The following is a 26,125-nucleotide window of genomic DNA, read 5'->3' on the forward strand; positions in this document are numbered from 1 at the left end:
GCGATGCAGCAGCGGGGCGGGATGGGACAGGATACAACGGGGCGACGGGACGGGATGACACGGGACACGGCGTCTAGCGACGGGACGGGTCGCCCCCCGCTCACCCGGCTTGTGCCCCCCCCCGTGCCCCCCCGTGCCCCCCCCCGTGCCCCCCACCGTGCCCCCCCCGCCCCCTCGCTGTGTCCACAGGAACCCTCAAGAGGAACCGTTCCGCCGCCAAGACGGCCAAGCCGACGACCCGGCCAGCGGACACCATCGAGATGGGACGACGGACGTAGCACTTCTCCTCCCTCCCTCCTTTTCCCCATAACCCCCCTCGCCCCCCCCCCCGCTGTGTCTTCCTCCTTTCTCCCGTTCTCACCACATCTCCCTCTCACCTCTTGCCGCCTCCTTTTCCCCCTCCTCCCCCTCGACATTCTCTTTCTTCTCCCCGTCGTGTCCGTCCCTTATCACCCCTTTCCCTCGCCCCACAAACCCTTCCTCTTTCTTCCTACCCGGTCTCCCCCCCCACCCCACCCCTCTTCACCAGCTGTCTAAGCAGCGTCGCCTCTCAGGACCTCACATCGGGCGCAAGCAGCGACGTGCGCTCGCATCGGGAGGCACGGGCACGGCCGCCCGGCCCTCGGGGAGTCTCAGGAGCTCGCAGCGTCAACGTTGGATTCCGTCGCGGGGTTTTATCGCACACTCCCCTCCCTCCGTGCCCCCGTTACCTTGCCCCCGTTACCGTGCCCCCGTTACCGTGCCCCCGTTACCGTGCCCCCGTTACCTTGCCCCACGCGCCTGTGACCGAGCACCTTTTGAGGCAGGGTTGGTGGACCGTGGAGGGATTACGGTGTGCGAGAGACACCCCCCCCCCCACCCCTTCCCTCTCCCGAGCCTACACAGGCGATTGGGGAGGTGGCGGTACAGGAAGTAGGTTGTTGCCTCTGGTAGGCGCTCCGGGTTTCCTCCCACGCGAATAATCTTGAAGCGAACGCACAAACTCGACGCATTCGTCAGTAACACTCGTGCGTGTGTGTGTGTGGTCCTAACAAGTTAAAAATGTAAAAAAAAAATTAGAGCCAACGTTTCGGGCAGGGGCCCTTCTTCAGAGCCAGGGGGATTATCCGCCGGTGTTATTGACGTGGATGCGTTGAGTTGTTGTTGTTGTTGGTGGTGGTGTTTATGGCACCCACTGCCAACAACAGTTCCATCATCCCTGTCACATTGTCCACCCCGGAGGCTCAGCCTCGTACTCCTCTTACGGGCCCACGACGCACAATGAGAAAGAGCACAGATCTTGTTTTTATTTAAAGCCAAAAACGTTTACATTTCATTCCTTATACTGTTTATACTTTAACATACACACAAAGACACGCACACACACATGCTATATCACCTACACAAAACATTCCTCATGGCACTGGTGAGATTTTTAAGGGAAAGTCCATTATGGAGAAGGAGGGGGGGGGGTAGAGGAGATTGTAGGGAAGTTCCCACGTGTTATTGACCTTGAAATCCAACTTCTCCCTCCAAGCAAACTCGAAGGTGGTACATTCCACACTCTTAGGACCAATTATTCCATGCCCTTATATGGGTGACAAATGAAAGGGTTGAAATTTCCACGTATTATGATTGAGTGTTTTTTTGTCTTCGGAAGAGGCAACATTTCTCATAAATTGGATGGGAGACCGCCCGGTAAACACCATCTGTGGTTGGCGTGGGGTTTGCTGGTGGCCATATACAAATTGTCAGCGCGGCAGTGGATTCTTGAATCCATCTGTGTGGAGCTTCCACCGTCACCACCCACCGCCACCACCTCGTATGCACGGGTTTTCGTGCGGGTTCTTCGATTTGCTCGCGCACGGAGCCAGACTCTAGATAACGTGGGACTCTGCGAGGTCTTTTTTGTTAGACAAATGAAGGATTCATGATTAATATGATTGCGTGTGTGTACGTGACGTGCGTGCGTGCTGGCGTCAGCCTAAATCGCAACACTGAGATTGGTCTCTTTTTATCAAGCTGTGTTTTTAAATCAATAATTTCTTCGTAGGGTAGTTATTAGTTACTTACAAAAGTCGAGCCATGCTGAAGCGAGCATATTTACAGAATGTGACATGTTTACACGAGCCAGACGGGTTTGGTTTTCTCTTTTTAAACGAGCCTCACACGCGCACTGCAGCAGTATTGTTGGAAGCGATTTCCTCGTTCTTCTCCCCGCGGCTATCTTACGTAGGGGGGCGCAAACAGGTCCCTTCCCGGGAAACAACGTGGCCCCACGTTGGGCCAGCGTCATCGGCGTTCGGCCGTGGAACCGTCGGAGCCAACGTTGCCCGCCCGACCCCCCTGACGTTCCTACGCTTACCGGGTTGGTACGGTGGAGCAAAATTTGACGTCGTCTCGCGTGGCAGAAACGACACGACGACATTGCCGTAGCAATAATGGGTGGAGCCGTGTCCCTACGTAAGACGCCCGCTAGCCGCCAGCCTAATGTATCACGCAAAAATGTCATCGGTGCACGTAGCATCGCAGCCCTTGACTCACTGCTTCCCGCATAGCCTCCCAGGTTTTGTATGACTTGGTTTAGCCCCGGGTGACAACTCGGGAGAGAGACCGGATTAGTCGCATTTTGCAGAGTGTGCCAGTCATAATCCCAATTTTCAGGGTAAATTGGCAAACGTTGCACACAATGCCCTACTCGCGAAATGGCCTGCTCTTTGCGAATAACGTCGGGGGTTCTGGGGTGTGAGGATATTTAACGTCCGCTGCGAAACACATCGTGCAGAGTAGTATTACTACGGATGCTATTACTATCACCGTTGTTAAAGCCGCGGTATTAAACGTGGCGTCCGATGGATTTTCGAACCGTGAGCCTCACTGCAGGACCACGCCACCAACGCCACCAACGCCACAGCCCACGTTGGAGGGCTTTAGAATCAATCGTAAAAAAAACAATATCTAAACATTTAGGCCTAATTTTCGTTGCACAGTCGTTCCCGCCGGAGTCGTGGGGTCAAAAATGTCGTGCCGGTACCAACCGTGGCTCGCCCAATCGCCAACCAAGATTTTTTTTCCATCATAGAGGTTTTTGAGTTACATCACGTAAAATATAAATGTGTCGTTAAACCCGCCACCACCCGACACAGCCAATTAGTTAGGTTTGTCAAGTAGCGGGTTTACCATCACATATTTACGTGATCTAACCCAAAAACCTCTTCTGGATAATATTGGTTGCAAAAGCCCTACTGAATATTTTTTTTGCAAACGATATTCTCTACAGATCGTGCATGCGTCTCATAGCAAGGCTCACGTGGTAGCTCTCTTTGATTAAAATGTTGTTTGGTTAATGAAGGGTATCGTAACGAGTTTAATGATATTTTTTATATTTATTTGTTTCATTTAAAAAAAAAACCCCAATGTGAAAATGAAGCATCTTATATGAAGTGTCAAAATAAAGATGACGTCAGTAAATTACAAAAAAAACAGATGGCACGAGCACTGCGAAGCTTGCCCGCTAAACATTCAAACAATGTCGGGTCCCAACATCAACCGACGGTGGCCTCACGTTTGCACGTTTGCTGGGTTGTCCACCTACTGTGGGACACACTGGTGGACGTTTGCCACCCCAAGTGGTGTCCACCGATCCCACCCCCCCTTGTCCCACGGGCCAAGTGTGTGCGCTTGTGGGGAGCGGCAGCACAGCAGCTGGCGCCCCTCGCTACGAACCCGGCCACCTGGGTTCGATTCCCGCTCGCGGCCACCAGCACCAGTGTCTGAACCAGTCCTTGGCCACCCCTAGGTCGGCTCGGCCTCCAATGAGTAGCTGGAGCGTGGTGTGTAAACATCGCCACTGGGGAAACGAAGACGGCCGGGCGTGGTGCTGACCACCCACCCACTCGTGAACCCGTTCCGGCCTTCATAGGTGCCGCTCGCTTATGGCACTTGCCCCGACAGTCTGTTCGCGCTGCACGGGGCGATCTCCGTCTTTGCACCGCACCCCACGCGATGGTGGACTTGCAGGCCACGCGTCATCCCACTCGGCCTGTGGTCCATCGCTGTCGTCCAAAAAGACGAAGAAGAAAGAACAAACTCAACCGTTCCGTTCGCTGCACAATTTCAGCTCGCGGATGCCACGAACGAGCTTGCGTGGGTGACGTCGGTGGCAATTTCTCTTCTTGTTGTTGTTATTATTGCTGTCGTTCGGTTGTAATTTTGTTTTCTCGCCGTGAATTTAATAAAGAGCTCTTCGGTAAAGTCACGTAGAAGGGAAGTAATAAAATAATAAAAATAAAACATAATAAAACAATTCTCACGACGTTTCGGCTACAACGCAAGCAGCCGTCTTCAGGTGAAGAATGAGACACTACCAAGCTCTTCGGTGTTTGATTCCAAGACTCCCTTCGGGTTGACCGGCCGCATCCCACTCACGGCAGCTCCAGTGCCTCACCTCGACATTTAGCGGTCCGGGAGCGCGGTTGTGGCGTGTGCTCGGGCCAACGTTGACCCAACGTTGGCCCCACGTTCCATGTTTTTACTGGGAGGGCACGGGGCCACATCGACTTGGCTTTAATTCATCCTCGCGGCACTGCCGTTGGTGTGCGGTGTCCAGAAATCACGCACGGACAATGTGGTATCGTAGTCGTAATAATTTGGCTTGAGAACACCACTTACCTTTATCATCATCATCAATCCAGCCACGTTCAATCCACTGCCGGATGAAAGCCTCCACCGTGCAAACCACGGCCACGATATTCTTCTTGTGGTGCTGCGATCTCCATCCAGCACGTGCTCCATCTCCTCGGGGGACGTTCCCCCTGGACGCGTTCCCTGCCCAGGCTGCCACTCCGGCTTGCGCGCTTCACCATCGCAGGCCACGATCATCGTGTGCTGTGAACAACAATGACAACGAGACGCGGGGCGTTCGTTCGGCGAGGGTCCCGGCTCGAGACGCGTCGTGGTTCGACTGGAAATCTGCGGGGCGCAGCGGCGAGTTCATTACCTTCGTGTTCCCGGTCGTTCGGCTGAATCTACAATCTCAGAAATCCAGTCTTGGTCACTTTTGAATAGCGCATTGTACGTGAACACGTTTGTTTTGAGTTCATGTCGCACCACCGTACGTAGCCAACCGTGCTCAATCGGATGTGCGGCGGGGAGGACAACAAACTAAAAACACTAAAACACAGTTATAAACGAAATTAGTCTACATCAGGAGTCGGCAGCCAAAATAACAAGATCCAATCTTGATTTGAAGCTTTCGTGACTGCAGGAATCCATACTCTTTGGTTCTTTCGGTAAAGTCACGTAGGTAGAGAGAAAAATAATAGATCACGACGTTTCGATCGCAACAACAAGCGACCGTCTTCAGGTGAAAGAAGAGCCAGTTCTGTTTCATTTTTTAATTCGTTCAAGAAAAACTCGTTATTTCAAGAGCCGCAATGGACGTGAATACGAGACGGCGATGGTGGTTCCTTCATCACGGCCACGAAGAGCCGCAGTTTTGCCGACCCCTGATCGAGGTGACGTAACAGTGCATCAGCTCCCCGTGGCTCCCTAACATCGGAAGGGGAGAGCGTTCCAGACGGCCGCGTGACGTCATTTATGGACGGCCCCTATTACGGTTAGTGCCTTAACGCCGATAAAACCCACTCCAAGCCAAGTTTCGAGATGCCGTGTCTCATCAGCAGTCAGGCCCGCCAAAGGCAACCCTGCCGATCCGCCAGCAATGGTTTTGCGTTGAACTCAGCGGGACCCCCGTGTCTTAGAGAGAGGGAGAGGGGGTTTGGGGCCGTCCATAAATGACGTCACGCGATTTTTTTTACGATTTTTGCCCCCTCCCCCCTCGTCACACGGCGTCACAAAAAGTCAGACCCCCCTAAAATATGACGTCACAAAGCTCTGCCCCCCCCCCCCCCAAAATAAAAATGCTTCAAATCGCTTTAAACTAAAGTCTATTTAAGTAAGTAGAACGTGTTGTCTGTATTTATTTAAAGTTGCGCATTTTGATGTGACGTCACATTTCTTAAACCCCCCCTCCCCCCTCGTCACACATCGTCACAAATGTCTGACCCCCACCCACCCACCCGCCCCTAGGTGCGTGACGTCATTTATGGACGGCCCCTTTGCCTGCAGCAGCATTGCTTGTGGCGGGCCTGTGACTGCTGATGAAACACCGCATTCTAGATTTGAAGCTTTCGTGACCGCAAAGATTCATACTCTTAGGTTTTTTCGGTAAAGTCACGTAGGGAAAAATTCATAATAAAAGTAAAAATTATAGAAATAAAAAAATATTTTTATTAATATTTTTATTATTTTCACTTTTATTATTTATTTTTGCCCACGTGACTTTACCGAAAAAACCTAAGAGTATGAAACATCGCATGCCGAAGCCGGGCCCGTTGTTTGCTTGTGCTGAACTTGATGCCGCTAAAGTGTGTGAATACATATACAACGCGAACCATGGAATCGATCGACATCAATAGATTTCCACAAACATACATTCAAATCAAGATTGTTACATTCCGTTTATCAATGTTTGCAGCAATTACAAATGGCACTCTACATTAACATACGTACTCGCAGCTAGAGGTAAAACCTCTGCTATGGTACCTCTAGACATGGACATATTTCACCACCGAGATTGAGAGGTAAAACCTTTAACGTGGCAATCCTTGCCCCCTAAAGGTTTCAACTTCTGTTAGTGTACCTCTACACATCGTCATAAACCACCAAATCTACAGTTTTAGTTTATTTTATTTGTTAAACGGATGATGTTAAACCTTTACTATGGCACGCCATACCATATAGAGGTAAAACCTCTGCTATGGTACCGCTACATAGGGTGCTACAGCTCCATGCCTGGAGGTAAAACCTTTAACATGGCAGCCTCTACCCCAGAGAGGTAAAACCTCTGCTATGGCACCTCTACACATTGTCAAGCCAAGAGGTAAAACCTTTAACATGGCAAGTGGTATCCCCTAGAGGTAAACCCTCTGCTATGGTACCACTAACCACGACCAAACGAATCAAGCCTAGAGGTAAAACCTCTAACATGGCAAGCCACGCCCTCTAGAGGTAAACCCTCTGCTATGGTACCTCTTGCCATTACCAAACGAACCAAGCCTAGAGGTCAAACCTCTAACATGACAAGGCATACCCGCTAGAGGTAAACCCTCTGCTATAGTACCTCTAGACATTATCAAACAAACCAAGCCTAGAGGTAAAACCTCTAACATGGCAAACCATACCCGCTAGAGGTAAACCCTCTGCTATGGCATCCCGGTTACAATTATAGCTCCTCCCACCCTCCTCCCCCCGCCCCTTACAAATCTCTCTTCCAATAGCAATCGCGCAATCACACCCCCCAACCCCCACGGGAAGCGATGGCTCAGCCAATGAGAGCGCGGCTTGGGCCTTCCCGCTGCTACGGGCCCTCAGACGGCCCCGCAGGTGAAGAAGGACGAGGCCCTCTGCACCGGACTCCAGGCTCCAGGCGGCGGGCGGCGGGCGAGCGAGCGAGCGAGGGGCCCTCGGTTCCCCGCGGTCTCCGCATGCGGCCGTGAAGCGTGAGGGGCGAGCGGGCGCAGCGAGCGACGAGAGAGGTTGGCGGCGTTGCGCCTGCAAAACTGTTAACCCCCCTCACACACACACGCTACCCCCCCACACACGCACACGCGCACCCCACGCCTTAAATATAAAAACTAAAAATCGCGCTTTTGTTTGGCGCAAGCCTGAGGCCTGTGGTCGGTCTCTCTCTCTTTTATATTTTAAAAATGGGCCCTTTGCCCGTGGTGGTTGTTGGTGGTGGTGGTGGAGCGACGTGGGCTGAGCGTGCGGCACCGCCTTTGTAACGAGTGCCTCGGTTTGTTGAATAGATGATGGAGGCGCGTGTGTGTGTCTGTGTGTGTGTCTGTGTGTTCGTGTGTTTGTCTGTGTGTCTGTGTGTGTGTGTTTGTGTGTCTGTCTGTGTGTTCGTGTGTGTGTGTCTGTGTGTTCGTGTGTCTGTGTGTGTTCGTGTGTGTGTGTGTGTCGAGGTCTGTCTGTGTGTTCGTGTGTATCTGTGTGTGTGTCTGTGTGACTGTGCTCGTGTGTCTGTGTGTTCGTGTGTCTGTGTGTGTTCGTGTGTCTGTGTGTGTTCGTGTGTGTGTGTCTGTCTGTTCCTGTGTGTGTGTTTGTGTGTTCGTGTGTGTTCGTGTGTCTGTGTGTGTGTTCGTGTGTGTCTGTGTGTCTGTCTGTGTGTGTCTGCGTTCGTGTGTGTCTGTGTGTGTTCGTGTGTGTCTGTGTGTATCTGTGTGTTCGTGTGTCTGTGTTCGTGTGTGTCTGTGTGTTCGTGTGTCTGTGTGTGTGGGGAGCGATGGTGTAGTGGTTAGCGCGCTACGCTGCGAACTTGGCCACCCAAGTTCGATTCCCGCTCACGGCCACCAACACAGATGACGATTCATCTGAACCGGTCCTGGGCCTCCCCTAGGTCGACTCAGCCTTCAAATTAGTACCTGGTGCGGTGTGTAGTAGACATCGCCACTGGGGAGACAAAGGCGGCTGCGCGTGTTGCCTTCACAGGTGCTGCTCGCTAACAGCACTTGCCCCTACAGTCTGTTGCAGGCTACACGGGGCATCTTTGTGGGAGCGGTGGTGCAACGGTTAGCGCGACGATCCCGGCAGGCCGGTGACGATTCATCTGAACCGGTCCTGGGCCTCCCCTGCATCGACTCGGACCTCGATTAATCGAGTGCCTCGTGGCGATTCGTAAAACAACAAAAAAAATCGCCACAGAGAGAGACAAAGGCGGCCGGGCGGGGTCGTTGACCACCCACCCCCCTCGGTGCTGCTCGCAAACAGAATTTGCCCCAACACTTCAGACGCTGTCTTTCCGACAGACCTGGTCTTCACCTGAGGACGGCTGCTTGCGTTGTGGCCGAAACGTCGTGAGAATTGTATTTTATCATGTAAAATTTTGTATTATTTTATGTTTTCCCTTCTACGTGACTTTGCCGAAAGAACCAAGAAGATTGCCACCAACAGTCTGTTAAAGGTTACCGGCAAAGTATGGCGTTTTTGGAAGCACGTCACGTCCCTTGTCTCTCTCGTGCAGTGTCCACGGAGGTTCCAACGATGGTGGATTCGAGGTTAGATGTCGATATCGTTAAGAATCATGATCTTTGTTTTAGACTGAAATCCGATGAGCTATAAAGCCCCCCCCCCCTCACATATGTCAAGTATTGGCGGGGGGGGACATGGTTACAACATCAAACGAATACACGAAACACGATAGGAGTGTGCAAAAATAGAGATTATTGGTAAGAAAGTCGCTGATCGAGCCGTGATGCTGCTTGAATTGATGATTTGCTGGTTTTGATTGGTGACCGCCGTTCAACCATTCGATGTTTGTGTAAAGATAACTTATTGGGTCCATAGGGGGATTCTTTGTTGGGTTAGATCGCGTAAATATAAATGTGTCGTTAAACTCGCCACCACCCGACACGGCCAATTAGTGATGGGGTTGTCACGTAAATAGAACGTGCCAAATTCGTTACTAGTTCAGCACTACATTTACAATTCGAACTCGTAACTAATTGGCACTTTTTGTTTACGTGACACACCTTACTAATTGGCTGTGTCGGGTGGTGGCGGGTTTAACGACACATTCATATTGATGCGATCTAACCCCCCCAAAAAAACCTTTGATGGATAATATTGGTCGTGAAAGCCTACTGTGTGTTAAACTCACTTATTGGGGTGTATAAAATCGTTTTTGTTTCATGATTGTTGTGAGATATTAACTTCACTTCGACATTAGCCCAGTGAGATGAGTTCTTATTTTAAGAATCGAGTTAACGGTGCATTTTGCCATGCGTAGCCTCTTGTAATCGGCGCCCTTTTATTTAACCACCGAAAGCTTTTTGCGTTGATTCGTTGGTCCCTTTTCAATAGCCTGACGTGTAATGTACACGAACTCACAGCAATAATAACATTGAAGTGTATATTCATAAGCTTTTTGACACGCTACGGCAGCCCTTGATTGAACCATTTCAGTTTTAGCTCAGCAATTTGTTGACATTTTCAATGTGCAGGTAACTACTAATTCTTACCACTTCATGTGTTTCACCTTCAGTCTGTCTGGTGTACTGTGAGCCCCAGTGATATTTCCTCATTGAAGTAATTTAACCCCATTGAGATTCTATGTTGGTGTTTATTATTCAACCATTGTGGCTTATGGCCGGTAATTAGTTGATGTTTTTCTATGTACCCCCAAGTGTCTTGTTTCATAACTATTACCTGAAGTTTGATTTACTACTCTGAGCCCACGGAGTAATTCTAGATATTGAGATTCATTGCATGAAGTGGGGCCCCATTATTTAACCAACTGATGTGTTACCATCGTAGGTTGTTGGTGTTTTGCAATACAGTATCTAATTGTGTTCTACTTGATGTACGAACCCTCTATTTAGTACAATTTCTTTTGTAAACTAGTTGAACTTTCTGAAATGTTTTTATTCTCTTTGGGAAAACATTGAGATTGGTTTTGACCGTACAGTGTTTAGATTGGCAGGTGCCCCTTTTACCAGTCGAGACGTGTGGGTTATTAGTATCACCACGTGGCTTTATAATTAAGTTGAATGATTTATCAATCTCACAATTTCAAACATTGCAGTGCAGGACCCTCCTGAAAATTCGTCTTCAGGACCCAATGCAGCTTTTTTCTTGGCTGGGTAAATAAGAAAATATATTTCTGTTATTAGACCATCGGAACCGGTTGAAGTTTGCTTTCTTTCCGTGCCAGTTACTCGTGCGATTTTATTGAGGTGTGCCAATCTGCCCGTGCCTTTTTTTTAAACCATAGATTACTACAAGCCGTGGTTTTTTTCGCCGCTGGATGAAGGCCTCTTATCATGACATTGTCACCCATCCCCCGAGCGGTCCTGCACTCACGCAATCCATCGTAATCCTGCCCAAGAACCGATATCTCATCGCGCCATCCCTGCCGTGGTCGGCCCCCTCAAACCCACGTTTCTCCTTTCGCTGCCATTCACCCACCAGTCTCAAACAATCGGCTATGATCCATCATCATCGTCTTCATCATCGTTAGATATTCATGCTGTGTCTCCCGTGCGGAGGCGGTCTCGAGAAGTGTGCGTGGTGGTGGTGGTGGCGTCATCACGCACGTGACGCCACCCACAGCGCTTGAGCCCGGTTCCTACGTCGTACTGACGTCACGCCTGCCCCCCACCCACCAGCTATTGGAGAGCTGCAGTGGCCTGTATGTCGGAGTTGTTGACGCCATGGGAAGGCCTTCATCCAACAGCGGCTCGACCATGGCTGACAGTGGTGTACTTACTTGACCGTGTCAAGCCCACTATGATACTGTGATAAGTGGGTATCTAATTATGCCCAAATGCTATGCAGGCTCGCTAATGTATTCCGCTGAGATTCATTGTCTTTTAATTGATGTCCTTTGTTTAGCCATGTGAGAATCCATGAAGGAGTATTATTATTTTTTATTATCCGTGCACTCTTTAACCAACTTCGAATTGATGTTATCTCTATTCAGCGCTCAAGGAGAATAACAATATTTAAATTCGTGCCCATTATTAGGTCTGTCAAGCTTTGTGAACTTCAAAGAGTGGTTTTTACCACGTTCCATTCGTCCAATATGTGCACAGGTCGCTTGCATCACAGCTCGGCTAGGACAACATGACACCAGCAAGCGCGTGTTCACAAAGGGTGATTTACACAGCCACCGACGGCTTGTAACGAACGTCGCACGCACTGCACGTGACAGCCGCAGTGGCGCAGGTGTCCCGGGCCTCGGACACGCAGCCACTGCGTGGAAGAGGCACGCTGCCCTCAGGCTTGTTTGCCACGTGGCCATTATGACACCGTCCCCGTTGATGAAATGTATCAGTGGGTCTCGGCCTTATTGCTACGGCGTCCCCCCCCCCCCCCCGCAATTAAAACCACTTGTACCTCGCGCAACCCAACCCCGCCGTGCGCAAGCAGCCGCTTGCCTTTTTCCCGGGGCATCACCAACAATGGCCATTGTGAGCCACCACCCACCCACCTTGCACGACGCCCGCTTCCCCCAGAGTCGTCAACCCACTTGTGCTGCCCTTGACCTCCTCACTCCCGTCTCCTCTCTCTCTCTCTCTCTCTGTCCGTGGCTCCTCCAGGTAGAGGAGGATGGATGGGCTGATGGCGAACCCCACCCTCGTCACGCTCTTTGCAGACGACGACGTCTCAAAGGAGAGCACCGACCTCGCAGTCGACGCCTCGTGAGTTTCCTCCAAAAGTTTAATGGCTGAACAAATCTTGTTGTTTTTTCGTACGGCTGATGCAGACGCAGGACAGCAACAGCTACAATTTCACGTTCGGGTGGTCAAGCCGCACAAACCGCGTCGGGAGCGGCGGCGGAGTGTTATCGCCGTGATGTCTCCTTCGTATCTGTGGGTCTCGGTGCATTGCGTCGTTATACGTTGTATGGTCTGTTGAAGAGTTTTTAATTTTCCATTTGTGCATCGTCAGGTATCTGCATCAGCCCTAGTTGGTGCGGGTGCTGTTTGCGGTGGACCATGAGTGAATAAATAATAATGAATTAAAAAACCCGCTGGCAGTGGTGCACAATTAGCACTAAGCTCAACACGTTTGTCAACAACACTGCGACGTGTGCAGATGACACGGCGATGCCGCGTACTCGCTGCGTACCGACCAACGTCACTTGTGGTGAACGAGTGGAGACGCGCGTGGGTGATGTAATCAATACATCTCCAGCGGCCCCTACCGCCCGCGCCCTCACGCCCGCGCGCGTGTCGCCCGCGATCTGCCGCTCGCGCGCCTGCAGGTTGCCGGCCGGGGAGGGCGCGTTTGCAGGCAACGTCTCCCAGGCGCTGGCGAGCCCCGAGTTTGCGGAGGACGTGTCCCACGCGCAGCTCCCGCAGAACGAGTCTCCGCACGGCGGCGAGGCCACGGAGCCGCGCGCCGAGGAGGAGGTACAAACGGCGGCGGCGTCCGCCCCCCCCCCCCTTTCCTCCGCTGCCGCCGCTGTGTTTATTCATTTCGCCGCATCGCAAGGCCCCAACAGGCCACTTGGCCCCCCCTTGGAGCCCCCCCCTCCCCCCCCCGGGCGGCCTTCAGTGCGGCCACCTGACGTGCCGCCCTCCCGGACAATACGCAAATGGTGACAACGCCTCCCATCATCGTTGTGCTGCTGTCAAACCCCCAACCCCCCCATCGCCGTGCACATCTTGACACCGCCGCCGATAGCGACGTCGTGATGTCGCCGTCGCCCCTAACGCCCGCCCCCCCGTCCGCACGCTCGCTGCCGCTCCTTGTCCCCACCGCCACCCCCCCCCCCCTCCGCAACCCGCCCTTGCCTTGCGCCCCGTGTCACCGGCGGCGCCAGCCGCAGCAGCGCGTGGTGAAGAAGGGCGGCTGGCCAAAGGGGAAGAAGCGCAAGAAGACGGGACGCGACACTAACGCCCCGCGGGCGCCGCTCACGGGCTACGTGCGCTTCCTGAACGAGCGGCGGGAGCAGGTGCGCGCCGAGAACCCCGAGGTCTCCTTCCCCGAGATCACGAGAATGCTCGGCAACGAGTGGAGCAAGCTGCCCGCGCAGGAGAAGCAGGTGCCCCCCCCCCACCGCCCCGCCCCCACACACCACCACCCCACCACCACCACCAACGTTGCCCACCACCACCACCACCACCTCCCTACACAGGCATACCGCGTTTAGCACAAAGGATGCGTTCTTGGTAAAACGGAGCGCTATACCAAGCGGTGCTATCGGAGGTCACTATGGTTCCAATGTATATGCGTTACCAGCAGCGCTATTTGTTTAGACCTATGAGCCATATTTGAGGGCTTCATTGGGGTGGGGCACCACGGTGGCGAGATGTTAGCGACCTCGCTTGGTATACAGGAGGTCATGGGATTCAATCCTGACCCTGATGCCTGCTGTATGTTTTTAGTTTGCGTGTCTCTCTCCCCGTGGTGATTGCGTGGATCTTTCTCCCAGTCGTCTGCTTTTTCCCTCCACATTTAGAATCGACGCGCGTCGGAGTTATTTGGCTGCTATAAATTTCCACGCGATAAGCCACTTCGTTGATTGCCAGGTCGCTTCTGAATAAGTAATATTTAAAAATACTTTTTTTAAAAACACGCTTTAATGAAATGTACCGTACGAGTAATGGCAGAACTCCACGACTCCAGGAAGTGGGCCCGCAGCTTGCCACAGCGTCAGAGAGCCCCCCCCAACTCCGAGCTGCCCCTCCCCCCCTGCCCCCTTCCCTCATCGCCCCTCCCCTCCTTCCACAACCCCCACCCCTCGGCGTGGCTCTTCGAGGTTTGCCCGTAAGGGACCGTGGTGATTTACAGCCAACGTGAGTTGAGCGTGGACAATTAGAGCCGTAAAAATGATCGTTTAAATTTTTTTTACATAGGTATGACATAGGTATTTCAAGTTTGCAGTCGATATGACATTGGGAAGACGGTTGAAATTGAGTCACAAGATTTTTTGAGGATACGACAACAGACTGAGTGAGTTAAATAAAAGCGTGTAAAAAGAGCTCTATAGCATGGTGGGCTTTACCTGGTAAAATAAAAACTTGTATTAGTCTGGTAGTTTAGTTTTATAGGAGGTTATTATCACGTGGTTCCAATGGAGATTCGTTACCAACAGCGCTATATTGTTGTTACCGATGAGCAATACATGAGGGCTTCATCGGGGTGTCGGCAGTTGCCTTAATAATGATACTGTATGCATGCTAAATGTAATAAAGCGTTTTAGAAATTAAATATAATAACTTCTTATGATAATAACATGAAAAATACAATAAGTTACGTACTCACCATTCGGTCGGAGCTTGCGCAAGATTAACCGTCTGCTGTAGACGCACGTTCCGCGCGAAGTCATACTAACCAACGAGATTACTCGATCCACGGATCGCTAATGCATCGACGCACTGATTATCCCTCGATTAATTGATACTCTGCTCGACTGAGCAGAATCGATACAATAGACGGCTCCTTTCAGGTTCCGCAAAGACCATATATGGGTAGAGACGCGACCCCTACAGGCAAGGCCACGCCTACTTTCTTCCATATATGGGTAGAGACGCGACCCCTACAGGCAAGGCCACGCCTACTTTCTTCCATATATGGGTAGAGACACGACCCCTACAGACAAGGCCACACCTACTTTCTTCCATATATGGGTAGAGACATGACCCCTACAGGCAAGGCCACGCCTACTTTCTTCCATATATGGGTAGAGACGCGACCCCTACAGGCAAGGCCACGCCTACTTTCTTCCATATATGGGTAGAGACACGACCCCTACAGACAAGGCCACACCTACTTTCTTCCATATATGGGTAGAGACATGACCCCTACAGGCAAGGCCACGCCTACTTTCTTCCATATATGGGTAGAGACGCGACCCCTACAGGCAAGGCCACGCCTACTTTCTTCCATATATGGGTAGAGACGTGACCCCTACAGGCAAGGCCATACCTACTTTCTTCCATATATGGGTAGAGACGCGACCCCTACAGACAAGGCCATACCTACTTTCTTCCATATATGGGTAGAGATGTGACCCCTGCAGGCAAGGCCACGCCTACTTTCTTCGATATATGGGTAGAGACATGACCCCTACAGGCAAGGCCACGCCTACTTTCTTCCATATATGGGTAGAGACGCGACCCCTACAGACAAGGCCACACCTACTTTCTTCCATATATGGGTAGAGATGTGACCCCTGCAGGCAAGGCCATGCCTACTTTTTTCCATATATGGGCTGAACCCCGCACGAATTTTCCTCCCAGGACGAAGGGCGTGATAAGGAAACGTGGTTATTAGAGGCAGCGCTATAAGACGTAAACCTGTACGTTATGATATACTCGTTATACTCCTTAACATCGTTTCGTAATCCATCGCCAAATCGGTGTCGAATGAAGCGGAGTATTTTTACACGGAGGCTTTCGCGACCAGTATTCATGATGAAGGTTTTCTTGTCGTGTTACATCACGTAAATGTGTCGTAAAACCGACCAAATCGACGAATCGGCCTCGTCATGTGGAGGCGGGTTTACGACGCACTTTTGAATTTCACGCGATCTAACCAAAACAAACACCTCTACTATTCTTAATTTTGGAGCTTTCGTGACTGCAGGAATTATTCTTTGGTTCTTTCGGTTAAGTCACGTCTAAAGATAAAATAATAAATTAAAATAATAGCATATTACGACGTTTCGATTGCAACACAAGCAATCATCATCAGGCTTAAAAGAAATAGCAACAAAAAATCTAACTAGAAAACTATAGACAGACATACAAGCAGACAGACATCACAAGGGCACACAGAGAGAGGACACATATCGGCACAAAGAGAGGGGTCGTTTCTGTGACGGTCCCTTAAATATAGAGAGGGGGGGCGGGGACGGAGAGAGGGAGGGGGCAGAGAAAATTAGCATAACTATTGTGAACAAAAATAACGAAATTAGTTTGATAGTTTTTTCTTTTAGTACAATGGTACGGTCCGATCAGCTATCGTACCGACGTGTCCCGCCAGAGGTACTTGGACGAGGCGGACAAGGACAAGGAGCGATACATGAAGGAGCTGGAGAAGTACCAGCAGACGGAGTCCTACAAGATATTCAACCGCAAGACGCACGAGAAGAAGCAGAAAAAAGGTAACTCCCCCCCCCCGCCCCGACCCCCCCCCCCCACCATCTCTTAGTTTAGGAAGAAACGATCAAACTTTTTCCTTAAATAGCCTGGCTCCCCGTGCTGGCAAACAACACCACCTGCCACCCCCCCCCCACCCCCGACATATCCGGAGACTGGCAATAACCACCCACAAAATGATTGAAAAGTCCTCAACGCCCGACACACACCCCCGGCTCCACGGGGACCTCTTGAGCCCACCAAAGGTCACGCCTCCCCCTCAAGAGAGCCGATTGGGAAAGGCCGAGCCACCCACTCACTCACCCAGCCACCCACTCACTCACCCAGCCACCCACTCACTCACTCAGCAACCCACTCACTCACCCAGCCACCCACTCACTCACCCAGCCACACACTCACTCACTCAGCAACCCACTCACTCACCCAGCCACCCACTCACTCACCCAGCCACACACTCACTCACTCAGCCACCCACTCACTCACCCAGCCACCCACTCACTCAGCAACCCACTCACTCACTCAGCCACCCACTCACTCACCCAGCCACCCACTCACTCACCCAGCCACCCACTCACTCACCCAGCCACCCACTCACTCACCCAGCCACCCACTCACTCACCCACTCACCCACTCAGCCACCCACTCACTCACCCAGCCACCCACTCACTCACCCACTCACCCACTCAGCAACCCACTCACTCACTCAGCAACCCACTCACTCACCCAGCCACCCACTCACTCACCCAGCCACACACTCACTCACTCAGCAACCCACTCACTCACCCAGCCACCCACTCACTCACCCAGCCACCCACTCACTCACCCAGCCACACACTCACTCACCCAGCCACTCACTCACTCACTCAGCCACACACTCACTCACCCAGCCACACACTCACTCACTCAGCAACCCACTCACTCACCCAGCCACCCACTCACTCACCCAGCCACACACTCACTCACCCAGCCACCCACTCACTTACTCAGCAACCCACTCACTCACCCAGCTACCCACTCACTCACTCAGCAACCCACTCACTCACCCAGCTACCCACTCACTCACTCAGCAACCCACTCACTCACCCAGCCACCCACTCACTCACCCAGCCACACACTCACTCACTCAGCAATCCACTCACTCACTCAGCAACCCACTCACTCACCCAGCCACCCACTCACTCACTTAGCAACCCACTCACTCACCCAGCCACCCACTCACTCACCCAGCCACCCACTCACTCACCCAGCCACCCACTCACTCACCCAGCCACCCACTCACTCACTCAGCCACACACTCACTCACCCAGCCACCCACTCACTCACCCAGCCACCCACTCACTCAGCAACTCACTCACCCAGCCACCCACTCACTCAGCAACTCACTCACCCAGCCACCCACTCACTCACCCAGCCACCCACTCACTCACCCAGCCACACACTCACTCACTCAGCAACCCACTCACTCACCCAGCCACCCACTCACTCACCCACTCACCCACTCACTCACCCACTCAGCCACCCACTCACTCACCCAGCCACCCACTCACTCACCCAGCCACACACTCACTCACTCAGCCACCCACCCCCCCCACCTCCGCGGACTCCGGTGAGCACGGTTGGCTACGTACGGTGCGAAAGAAGTTCGACGTACGTACGAGGGCACCAGCAAGAGGCGCACGAGCCACGTGGGAGCCGTGGACGGATGATTTCTGCCGGAATGACAGCGGTCCACCACTAGAGGGCAGCGTCGCCTGGGTTACCGTAGGAGGTAGAGATCCTGACGAGGGAACGCGTTCCTGCGACTGCGATCGCTCTGAACGGGAAGGGTGGTGGGGGGGGGGAGCATTGGTTATACTGTATGTACAGTAAGTCCCCATTTAACGCGGAAGTTGACGGGTTTCTGTAAAGTTTCGCGTTCAGCGGAAAAAAAAACGCGTGAAGCGAAAACAATCTCCCCGTAAGTGATGTAATAACGGTGAAGTTTGGCGAGGTACGATGTACCACTGCTACGCACACCGCGCAGTGAGATGGCGGGGCAAATAACCTGGGTACGCGGCCATCGCGAGACCGCATCATTCCGCGTTACCGTATCGCCGTACCACTTGGCCGCACAGATCAATGAAATTCTAGATTTGAAGTTTTCGTGACTGAAAGGATTCATACTCTTAGGGTTTTTCGGTAAAGTCACATAGGTAAAAAATAAAATAAAAATTAATAAAAGTAAAATACAACACAAGTAAAGTACTTGATATAGCAATCGTGCTGTAACGGTTCCACCTGAAGACGGAAGCTTGTGTTGCCTCCGAAACGTCGTGATTTTTTATTTTACTTTTATTAATTTAAATTAAATTTTTACCTACGTGACTTTACCGAAAACACCTAAGAGAAGCTCAATGAAAGTTGTTTGTCGGATCGAAACCGCGGACGCGCGAAGCGAGGGCTCGCCGGTACGGTAACGCTGCACGGGGGCGGGGGGGAGACTGCATCATGGGAGCGAGTCGGTGGGGCAACGCCCGTCCTATCCGCTGTTGCCGAATGACGTCGACTTTTGGCCTGTTGTTGTGTTTCTTCCCCTTTCCCGCAGAGGAACCTTGTTCTGTTAATGGCTCGTCAAATGAGGTACGGTGGATTGGTTCTCTTGCTCCCTTGTCCGTCGGGCTCGGGTGAGCGGTGGGTGGACGGTGTTCGGGGGGGGACGAATTAACGACGAGTTTCTGTATCGGTGTGTTCGCTTTGTGGACTTTGCTTACCCTGCAAATCGTCGAACGCCCATTGGTTCACTCCACGCCAGTAGCTCAGTGGACCTTATCTGGTAAAATAAAAAAGAATCGGTAACTCGATCCATTCACGCAAAAAAACTAAAACAATAAAATGCATTTTATAAAATGCATTTTATTGTTTGATAGAATTTTTTATTGTTTTATATATTTTTTATTTTATTGTTTCCCTTCTACGTGGCTTTACTGAAAGAACCAAGAATATGAATCCCTGCAGTTACGAAAGCTTTAAATCAAAATGTATTATGTAGTTTATTCTGTATTATGTAGTTTGGTAAACTCGCACGCATTTACATTTGGGCAGTTTCACCAGCTTTGGTTTAAAGCGTGTGCTTGAATCTGCCCATAAGACACTGAACGTTGAAACTGGTTCTCAGTTTTGTAACCAAACCAATTCCGCTGGAACTATACAGCCCCAGAAGAGCCTTATGGATAATGGTATGTTTAACCAAAGATATGCTTTACTATACCAAGGCGAGGGATTTAACATCTCGACACGGCGGATCTATTTGTGTGACATTCATCGTCATCTTTGTGTATCCCTCTTGTCAAAGGCTTTGGCCTTGAGCTTCGCCGGCATCCGTAAACGTCATCCCTTCTGCCCATCGTGTTGTTGGAGTGAAACCCGCCTTATGGAGTCGCGTCGATTGTACCCCCCACCGGCGCTTCTTAGTTTAGTTTTAGTCATTCCCCGATGTGGTGTGGTGTTGTGTTTTTATCCTTTCAGAACGAAGACGAATCGAGAGACAAGCTGTCGGTATTTGACATACCGATTTTCACGGAAGAATTTCTCGACCACAACAAAGGTAACTCTTTCCGCTCGCCCGCTCCTGGCAAACGTTGTGCCCCAGGCACTTTTAAATCATCATCTACATTGACAAACTCGTTTTCTTTTAGAACTGCATTTTTGCGTGTTTAGCTCGTTGTCCTAAACCATCAAACACATTTATTTTAAATGTAATACCACCTCCACTCAAGGGGGTATCAAAGAATTGTACACTAAAACAAAATGCTGAGACAATAAAATCATGTTTAAGTAAAAGCCACGAGAAAATAATGCACTCTTAAACACACCGAGGCTCGTAGCGTGCCGGATCATCGCTGGCAAGGAATTCCAGGGACTTGGGGCAACACTTGAGAAGGCCCGTACCCCCAGCGTCGAGCGCAAGAGCCGATGCAGGGAGGGTGTAGTCGTAAGGTCCTACTCTGAAGAGCGTGGAGTGTAAACCACAGTCGTCTGAGAGATCAGTCGCCCGCACGCTCGGATTAGCACGGTTGGCCACGTACGCTGCGAAAATAAGCTCAACATACGTACGTACAACTCATTCATTGGCTGACGACGCCTTAATCTGTGTAGAGGGCCCCAGAGCTTGGGCAATTGTTGGCGCCGGCTCTCACCGCGTGGGCCGCCTTTGCCTGCTTGTCTGTGGCTTCTCATCGTGACCTCGACTCTCGCCGCAACGCTGAGCCCCCGCCCACTTGTTCACGGACTCGCACTGACCAGCGCGGCCAAGTGCGGTCAAACAAACAGCCGGCGACCAACGCGGTCTCGAGACGGTCTTCATCCGGCATCGAGTTGACAAAAGGGGCCGTGATGATGCCCCGTTCGTTCCAGAGCTCGGTCGCTCGGTTTACTCGCCTGTGCAGCCTCCCACTCGCCTGTGCATCCTCCCACTTGCCTGTGCAGCCTCCCACTGGCCTGTACAGCCTCCCACTCGCCTGTACAGCCTCCCACTCGCCTGTACAGCCTCCCACTCGCCTGTGCAGCCTCCCACTCGCCTGTGCAGCCTCCCACTGGCCTGTACAGCCTCCCACTGGCCTGTACAGCCTCCCACTCGCTTGTGCAGCCTCCCACTCGCCTGTGCAGCCTCCCACTGGCCTGTACAGCCTCCCACTCGCTTGTGCAGCCTCCCACTCGCCTGTGCAGCCTCCCACTGGCCTGTACAGCCTCCCACTGGCCTGTACAGCCTCCCACTGGCCTGTACAGCCTCCCACTCGCCTGTGCAGCCTCCCACTGGCCTGTACAGCCTCCCACTGGCCTGTGCAGCCTCCCACTGGCCTGTACAGCCTCCCACTGGCCTGTACAGCCTCCCACTCGCTTGTGCAGCCTCCCCCTAGCCTGTGCAGCCTCCCACTGGCCTGTACAGCCTCCCACTCGCTTGTGCAGCCTCCCACTCGCCTGTGCAGCCTCCCACTGGCCTGTACAGCCTCCCACTGGCCTGTAAAGCCTCCCACTCGCCTGTACAGCCTCCCACTCACCTGTGCAGCCTCCCACTGGCCTGTACAGCCTCCCACTGGCCTGTACAGCCTCCCACTCGCCTGTGCAGCCTCCCACTGGCCTGTACAGCCTCCCACTGGCCTGTACAGCCTCCCACTGGCCTGTGCAGCCTCCCACTCGCCTGTGCAGCCTCCCACTCGCCTGTGCAGCCTCCCACTGGCCTGTGCAGCGACGCTCTCAGCCTGGCTGAGCTCCCTCCATCTCTCGCGCTCACTCGACCCCGCGCACCAACGGCCCGGCCGGCCGGCCGAGCAACCAGCCGATCGACCGACATCTCCCCACTTCTTCGTCGTTGCACCCACGTTCCCCCCCCCCGCCCCCCCCCCCCCAGCGCGGGAGGCAGAGCTGCGGCAGCTGCGCAAGACGAACACGGAGTACGAGGAGCAGAACGCGATCCTGCAGAAGCACATTGAGAACATGCGCGCCGCCGTTGAGCGGCTGGAGCGCGACGTGAACGCGGAGCGCGTGCACAACCTGGCGCTGCACCAGCATCTGGAGGCGCTGCGGCACGCGCTCACCAATGGCTTCTCCGCCGTGCCGCTGCCCGGTACCGTCTGCCGCCCCGGCGCCGCCTTCGGCGTCTGGCCGGTTGAATACGTGGGGGGAGGGGGGGGGGGCGCCAGGGTGGCGTAAATGTTAACTGCCTCGCCTGGTATACGGGATGTCGTGGGTTCGACCCTGGCGCCTGCTGCTGTATATATGGAGTTTGCGTGTCTCTCTCTCTCTCCGCGTGGTCGTGTGGATTTTTCACCGATTTTTCTCGGTTTTTCCATCCACATTTAGAATCACGCGTTTTAGAGTATTGGGCTGCTATAAATTCCCGCGCGATGAGGATGGTTGAGCCACTTCGTTGGGCTTGACAGCCTTGTCGCTTCTGACAAAGAGACACATTGCAGCACAGTGGTTGTTCGGTGTGTGGGGAGTGGTGGCGCTGTCATGAATTGGGAACGAGTGGCTGGCACTCTTAACACTTCATTCTTTCACTTTACAATCGAGCCGAATATTTTTTAACTGGTTGTGGGCCTCCCCCCGTAGGTCGACCGAGCCTCTCAATGAGTACCCGGTGCGGTGTGTAAACGTCTGGGAGATGAGCTCTTCCGGCCTTCGTGGGTGCTCCTAACAGCACAGTTTGTTCAGGCTCTACGGGGGGGAGGGGGAGAGTGGGAAGGGTCCCCTTTGTCTCTGTGCGCGTGCGTGTCTGCTCGCAATCATTGTTGACGCTTGTGTGTGTGTGTGCGCGCTGGCGGCAGGCTCTGGCGAGACGCCGACGCTGGAGACGATCGACTCGTACATGACGAAGCTGCACAACATCATCCTGGCGAGCCCGCAGGAGAACGAGGGCCTCCTGGCCACGGTGCGCGACGTGGTGTCCCGCCTTGACAGGTGAAGCCTTCGCAGCGCCAGAGACTCGCTGGCGACTCCTCACCAAGACCCCTCGGGACGACCCCACGGGAACCCCACGGGAACCCCTCGTGACCCCTAGCGATCACCCCTCGTGAACCCCTCTTGACCCCTCGTGACCCCTCGTGACCCCTTGTAACTCCTCGTGACCCGCTACGACTTCTCGTGACGACCCCTCGTGACGACCCCTCGTGACGACCCCTCGTGACGACCCCTCGTGACGACCCCTCGTGACGACCCCACGTGAACCCTACGGGAACCCCTCATGACCCCTAGCGATAACCCCTCGTGAACCCCTCTTGACCCCTCGTGACCTCTCGTGACCTCTCGTGACCCCTCGTGACCCCTTGTAACTCCTCGTGACCCCCCGCTACGACCCCCCCCGCTACGACCCCCCCCGCTACGACCCCCCCCCCCGCTACGACCCCCTCCCCGCTACGACCCCCAACGCTACGACCCCTCGTGGCGACCCCTCGTGACGATCCCCCGCGACCCGTCCCCGTGACCCCCCCCATACCCCCCCCCCGCACCCCCCCCCCCGCATCCCCCCCCCCCGCATACCCCCCACATCCCCTCATGCAAACCCCCGCCCGCACAATAGTCGCCCGCTAAGGGCACCACTAACGGCGCGCTGCAAGACGGCCAGTGACGTCCCAACCAGTCTTGGGCCTCCCTGAGGGCGACAGGCCCTTACATTGGTCCCTGCTGCTGCAAGTGCCTAAAACATCGACGGCAGTGGGGAGAGGAAGGTGGCCTGGCATGGTGGCTACCGACAGGACCACCCCGGTGTTCGTGAGCTACCGGCGGGCCTTCGTAGCGATTCGACAGTAACTCTCGTCCCCCGACGGATACCGCTGATCAACGATTGATTTCTGTCCTCTCTGTGCGCCGCGTGTGTTCAGTGACAAGCTTTGAAATGCAAGGGACGCTCCGACGGGCTTTTGGGGAGGGAAGAAAAGAAAGTCACATGCTGGGTTTTCCATGAAGCGCTCTCATCGTGATCTTTGAAGAGAAAGGATGCATTCTGGATATATGTATAAAAATACACAACGGAAAAATGAGAACAAAAAAATGGCAACGGCTTAAACAAAAAAGAAATGCTGACAGCTGCGACGACGTATTTGCCCGTTGGCGGAAGTCGACGATGAAATATCAATGGAATTTTCCACGGAGGACTTTTCACGGCAAAAAAAAATAATGTCTCGGAGAAACACCGTCGGCTCGGTCCGCTGAAGAATTTTCATCCGATGACACTGGTCAACACACTTTTTCTGGCAAAAGGTATTCCAACGGTTTGAAGGTAATTTTGGGGTGCTGATTCCAAATCTGGCATTAGTTTTTGTCTATAACATCAGGTTTTTGAGATATCAAATATTGCATTTTCAATAAAAACTGCAGAAGAAAAATATTAAATAAATGTGGATATCTACATAAAATGATATTATAAACACACTATCCTAAAAATACAGCACCATATTTTAACACTAAAGCAGTCACTGACTCGCAACAACTTGCAATCATAAGTGACAGAGTTAATTTCGGGTAAAATCAATGAAAATGGGGTATGCCGATAGCATAAAAATGAGATGCGATAGAGCAAATCTGAGATCAGATTTGGAATCAGCACCCTGAAATTAGTCTAAAACAGCTGCAAAAGTCCAGGCCAGAAATTTTTTTTTTCGTTGACCAGTGTTATTAGAATCCTTGGCTTGGGGCCCGTTACCAGAGCGTGATACTGCTGCATCTCATCGCAAAGCACCGCGCTCCTTGCAGCCAATGCAGACCCAGTCGAGTCTTAATGCAGAAGCCCCCTCGTCTGATCCAAAGCAGCACTTGTGGTCATCCGATACAGAACCCCCTCACCCTGTCCCACACAGAACCCCCTCGCCCTGTCCCATACAGAACCCCCTCACCCTGTCCCATACAGAACCCCCTCACCCTGTCCCATACAGAACCCCCTCACCCTGTCCCACACAGAACCCCCTCACCCTGTCCCATACAGAACCCCCTCTCCTTGTCCCACACAGAACCCCCTCGTCCTGTCCCACACAGAACCCCCTCACCCTGTCCGACACAGAACCCCCTCACCCTGTCCCATACAGAACCCCCTCACCCTGTCCCACACAGAACCCCCTCACCCTGTCCCATACAGAACCCCCTCACCCTGTCCCACACAGAACCCCCTCGCCCTGTCCCACACAGAACCCCCTCACCCTGTCCCACACAGAACCCCCTCACCCTGTCCCACACAGAACCCCCTCTCCCTGTCCCACACAGAACCCCCTCACCCTGTCCCACACAGAACACCCTCGCCCTGTCCCACACAGAACCCCCTCACCCTGTCCCACACAGAACCCCCTCGTCCTGTCCCATACAGAACCCCCTCACCCTGTCCCACACAGAACCCCCTCACCCTGTCCCATACAGAACGCCCTCTCCCTGTCCCACACAGAACCCCCTCACCCTGTCCCACACAGAACACCCTCACCCTGTCCCACACAGAACCCCCTCGTCCTGTCCCACACAGAACCCCCTCACCCTGTCCCACACAGAACCCCCTCGCCCTGTCCCATACAGAACCCCCTCACCCTGTCCCACACAGAACCCCCTCGTCCTGTCCCATACAGAACCCCCTCACCCTGTCCCACACAGAACCCCCTCACCCTGTCCCATACAGAACGCCCTCTCCCTGTCCCACACAGAACCCCCTCACCCTGTCTCACACAGAACACCCTCACCCTGTCCCACACAGAACCCCCTCACCCTGTCCCACACAGAACCCCCTCGTCCTGTCCCACACAGAACCCCCTCACCCTGTCCCACACAGAACCCCCTCACCCTGTCCCATACAGAACCCCCTCTCCCTGTCCCACACAGAACCCCCTCGTCCTGTCCCACACAGAACCCCCTCACCCTGTCCCACACAGAACCCCCTCACCCTGTCCCATACAGAACGCCCTCTCCCTGTCCCACACAGAACCCCCTCACCCTGTCCCACACAGAACACCCTCGCC

The 26,125-nt window shown here is 53.1% G+C and overlaps 2 protein-coding genes across 6 annotated transcripts in view; both read left to right on the forward strand.

Annotated features, from left to right (window-relative positions):
• Positions 1-4,223, forward strand: part of LOC133341406 (disintegrin and metalloproteinase domain-containing protein 10-like) — a 28,682-nt gene extending 24,459 nt beyond the window's left edge. The window contains exon 16 of the mRNA XM_061550324.1: positions 190-4,223. Within this exon, the coding sequence (XP_061406308.1) occupies positions 190-278 (89 nt within the window). The 3' untranslated portion in view covers positions 279-4,223. The remainder of the gene's footprint in view (positions 1-189) is intronic.
• A 3,185-nt stretch (positions 4,224-7,408) lies between these two features.
• LOC133342145 (high mobility group protein 20A-like) lies at positions 7,409-24,908 on the forward strand. 5 transcript variants are annotated; one of them, XM_061551514.1, is made up of 10 exons: positions 7,409-7,577; positions 12,144-12,245; positions 12,812-12,959; positions 13,373-13,594; positions 16,540-16,660; positions 19,240-19,274; positions 20,160-20,238; positions 22,042-22,257; positions 22,961-23,093; positions 24,014-24,908. In XM_061551514.1, exons 2-10 carry the CDS (start codon positions 12,154-12,156, stop codon positions 24,024-24,026), a joined length of 1,059 nt encoding a protein of 352 aa, XP_061407498.1. In that variant the 5' UTR covers positions 7,409-7,577; positions 12,144-12,153; the 3' UTR covers positions 24,027-24,908. The 5 variants fall into 5 exon arrangements, with proteins under 5 accessions (XP_061407498.1, XP_061408251.1, XP_061409836.1 ...); XM_061552267.1 differs by having other exon boundaries at positions 13,379-13,594; XM_061553852.1 differs by having other exon boundaries at positions 13,382-13,594.
• The last annotated feature ends 1,217 nt before the right edge of the window (positions 24,909-26,125 follow it).

The sequence above is a fragment of the Lethenteron reissneri genome, chromosome 1, assembly GCF_015708825.2.
Source record: "Lethenteron reissneri isolate LAM-NWPU_2019-01 chromosome 1, ASM1570882v1, whole genome shotgun sequence".
NCBI lineage: Eukaryota > Metazoa > Chordata > Hyperoartia > Petromyzontiformes > Petromyzontidae > Lethenteron > Lethenteron reissneri.

What these genes read in the sequence shown, in the direction of transcription:
- LOC133342145 (XM_061551514.1), top strand. Translation starts at nt 12,154, where the DNA reads ATGGATGGGCTGATGGCGAACCCCACCCTCGTCACGCTCTTTGCAGAC. An exon ending in TGCCCGCGCAGGAGAAGCAG is followed by an intron (nt 13,595 to 16,539) that starts GTGCCCCCCCCC and finishes GTGTCCCGCCAG; the next exon opens with AGGTACTTGGACGAGGCGGA. An exon ending in CGAGAAGAAGCAGAAAAAAG is followed by an intron (nt 16,661 to 19,239) that starts GTAACTCCCCCC and finishes CCTTTCCCGCAG; the next exon opens with AGGAACCTTGTTCTGTTAAT.